The following is a 3,168-nucleotide window of genomic DNA, read 5'->3' as shown; positions in this document are numbered from 1 at the left end:
CAGCTATTCTTGCATTATTTTTAATTTTTATTGGAGTGTATGCAAAGCAAAAGCCATGGACAGATTGGTCAGAGCGGACCTGCCCCTGTACTTTGGAGTATGATCCTATTTGTGCAAGTGACATGAGAAGGTATAGAAATATATGCACCTATGAATGCAGAATCCGACACCTCATAACATATGATCAACAAATGATAAACTCGGTGAACTGCAGCCTCTTGCTAGCATCAACACGAAATTAATATTAGATCTTCATCATTATCATGTCAGCCGATAGAACCTCTGCAAGTCATATGTCGCTCCTAAAGATTGCCTTAGTGAGCAGTCTTGCGCTACACATCCTGCAACCTTGTCTGTTTTAATGGTTGAATCTTATTAAACTTAAATTTAAATATCAAACACAATAATTTTAAAATCATCCCTTTAAATACCTTATATAGAAAGTTAAAAAGTTGTTAATATAACATGACCAATAAGAAATTTTAAGATGAAATTTTCAAAATAGATTAAAGACTTAGATGTTTCTATTAATTCATATCAAGTTTTGTTAACCAAGGGGTCAAGTATTCAATGAGTAATAAAACTTACAAACACACACAAACTTACAACTTTCATTTGATACAGATTTCTTGAACTAGAGAAAATAATGTTTGTCTGTGATATGTAATTCATGTATCAAGATGATGAATGCAGTTATACTGAAGTGTATGGCACTTAGGGGTACTAATAACGGACCTCATATGGAGTTTCGCTCTAAGATCAAATCAGAAATGAAAAGATCCACTAAAGAACCAAGATCACCAACAGTCTGAACTGCAAGTGCAACCAATAGCCGTTGTGGCTGCTTGAATGGTCATCATGGCAATTTTTGGGGGAAGCCTATGCCTGCAGTAGACATCCATTGGCTGATAAAAATAAGTAGGGTACTTAAGGTGTTATGGGCGGACTTAATTACTTTTCCTTGAATGGACACCCTGTTATTCTTATTATATTAAAGAGATATATTGATTTTTTGAAATCAAAAAAGATCAATTAAGTTTTTTTTATTATAAATATGTAAAATTGTTATAAACATAGTTAACAAAAATTGTATCTAGTTTATACAGCTTCTTAACAGAACAACAATGTATACCAGTTTAACATACAATAATAACTTGTAATTAAAAGTATAAAGAGTCAATGAAATAAATAGTTACTTATATTATTTACAAATTAAGTACTGAATAATAACAAAATATACTTGTGACATATGAGACGGACTTCCTTTGGTGATATTTAGTTTAAATTATGTTAAAGCTTGGAAGGCATAAGTTCATTTAACTCAAACTTCTTTCTAAGAAAGTCTACATTGTATACATCAGATGGTAAAAAGCTTTGTAAAAACAAATGAGTAATAAGACCAGTTATGCCCCAAATTTTGTGTCTATCATACAAGAAAATAGGTAGTGGGTGTTTCTTAAATTTTAAATGTGCATGATTATTTACATTGCATAGTTCTTTCATAGACACTGTAAATATTTCTTCAACCTCGTCAACATTAGGCTGTAAACTAGCTGGGTCGAAATTAACTATTTCACCAATTACAGGAGTGATGAGAATGTCTTCGTTCCGTCCCTGCACTGGAGGCATCTCACACCATATATCAATTTTTTTCCGTTCGATGCCTATCTCTTCTTCAGTCTCTCGCACAGCAGTTTCGATCACACTCTCACCTTCATCACTCATACCTCCCGGAAACGACACTTGTCCACTATGATTCTTAAGGTTTGATGATCGAAGAGTGTATAACAAATGTACTTCACCATTTTGCACACATAGAGGTATTAAAACAGATGCATTATATTTTGGTTTTTTGGTATTGAAGAAAAACGCTGGTATCTCTTTTATGTTAGCTACACAGCGTTCACGAGCTGCGGTAGACAATAAAATTTGTGGAGCTAAAGACATATTGAATTTCAATATTTTATTATTGACATATGATTTTATCACCAGAGTTCAAAGTTTATTGTAATTAGTGATCATTTTAATCTTTTTGGTAATTTTGCGTCAAATATGACATTGACAGTGACAACTGACAACTAGGGTTGTTTTAATATGTTACACGGATAAGGCTGAGCCGATTATAATTTATTTTATTAAAAAAAACTTATTCAGGAAAAAAAACTTTTACGTTTATAATGTAACAATAAAGTTTTCAAGTCCCTGAGGCTAAAATTTAAATGAAAATAATGCGAAAGCTACCAAAAATCTTCATCAAATATAAGCTTTTTTGAAAATTATTATATGCACAATACTGAAGTTATGTATATACAATTGTTATTAAAACTACTATTCCCTTTTTACCGCTCATTACCTTTAAGTTATAAACTTTTTTTAAATCAAAAACAACTTCACAAGAACGATAACATGTAAATAAGAAGTATACAAATGTCTTTACTCCTATTAGCTAGACTATACTACATAGGTTTTTTTATGGCTTCGGCTATTGGGGTCTTTTCTTTCCACCCCTATCTGGTCGGGAACAAGGATCTTATTTTTTTTACTTTCCATATTTTTTATTTTCATTCTCTTCTTGCATTCCTAACAATATATATCTTACTGCTCTTTCATTCTACACTTCAATCTACTTACTTTACCACTCTTATATATAAGAGATATCATCCATCACCAGTTACTGCAGCTTTTTTCGTTATTTTACGTCTTATACTTAGATATCACAGTTCTCTTATTTTCAATATTAGTGTTTACGTTTCTAATTTATTTCTATTATAATTTAGTTCTAGTATACATTTTTGTATTGCGCTGTTTAACTTATCATTTGTTCTTATTTATTGTTGTTTTGGCTACTGTACTGCAGAAGTTGAAGAAGGTTTCTCTCCCTTCTTCCTCTTTAATGATGGAGGCGATAGATGCCTCCTCGACTTTTTTCCCTAGTCTGCACTCGGTACTACATAGATTGTAAACGAATTGTAAACGAGATTCAAATCTCAAGCTTGAGATGTTGAACGGTACACAAGATGAATATACTTTTCGACAAAATCCGTGTATTTCCCTTTGGGACACGTTTCTTCTACAAATTATACGTTTATCAGTATTTGTCTTTTTTACCTTTTTTCTTTATTTATGTCTAAGCAATGAACCAGCCTGGCAAAGACCCGTATCAGATCA

The 3,168-nt window shown here is 32.0% G+C and overlaps 1 protein-coding gene across 1 annotated transcript; it reads right to left on the bottom strand.

The window, feature by feature from the left end:
• Nucleotides 1–791: 791 nt before the first annotated feature.
• On the bottom strand, nucleotides 792–2,006 carry LOC137918841 (mitochondrial coenzyme A diphosphatase NUDT8). The gene has a single exon (XM_068761765.1). The coding sequence runs from the start codon at nucleotides 1,945–1,947 to the stop codon at nucleotides 1,291–1,293; it is 657 nt and encodes a 218-aa protein (XP_068617866.1). The 5' UTR covers nucleotides 1,948–2,006; the 3' UTR covers nucleotides 792–1,290.
• Between the last annotated feature and the right edge of the window lie 1,162 nt (nucleotides 2,007–3,168).

The sequence above is a fragment of the Battus philenor genome, unplaced genomic scaffold (assembly GCF_028537555.1).
Source record: "Battus philenor isolate CCGP_79_NKW_IND1 unplaced genomic scaffold, ilBatPhil1.0.hap1 SCAF_15, whole genome shotgun sequence".
NCBI lineage: Eukaryota > Metazoa > Arthropoda > Insecta > Lepidoptera > Papilionidae > Battus > Battus philenor.
This window is presented reverse-complemented; position numbering and strand designations above follow the sequence as displayed.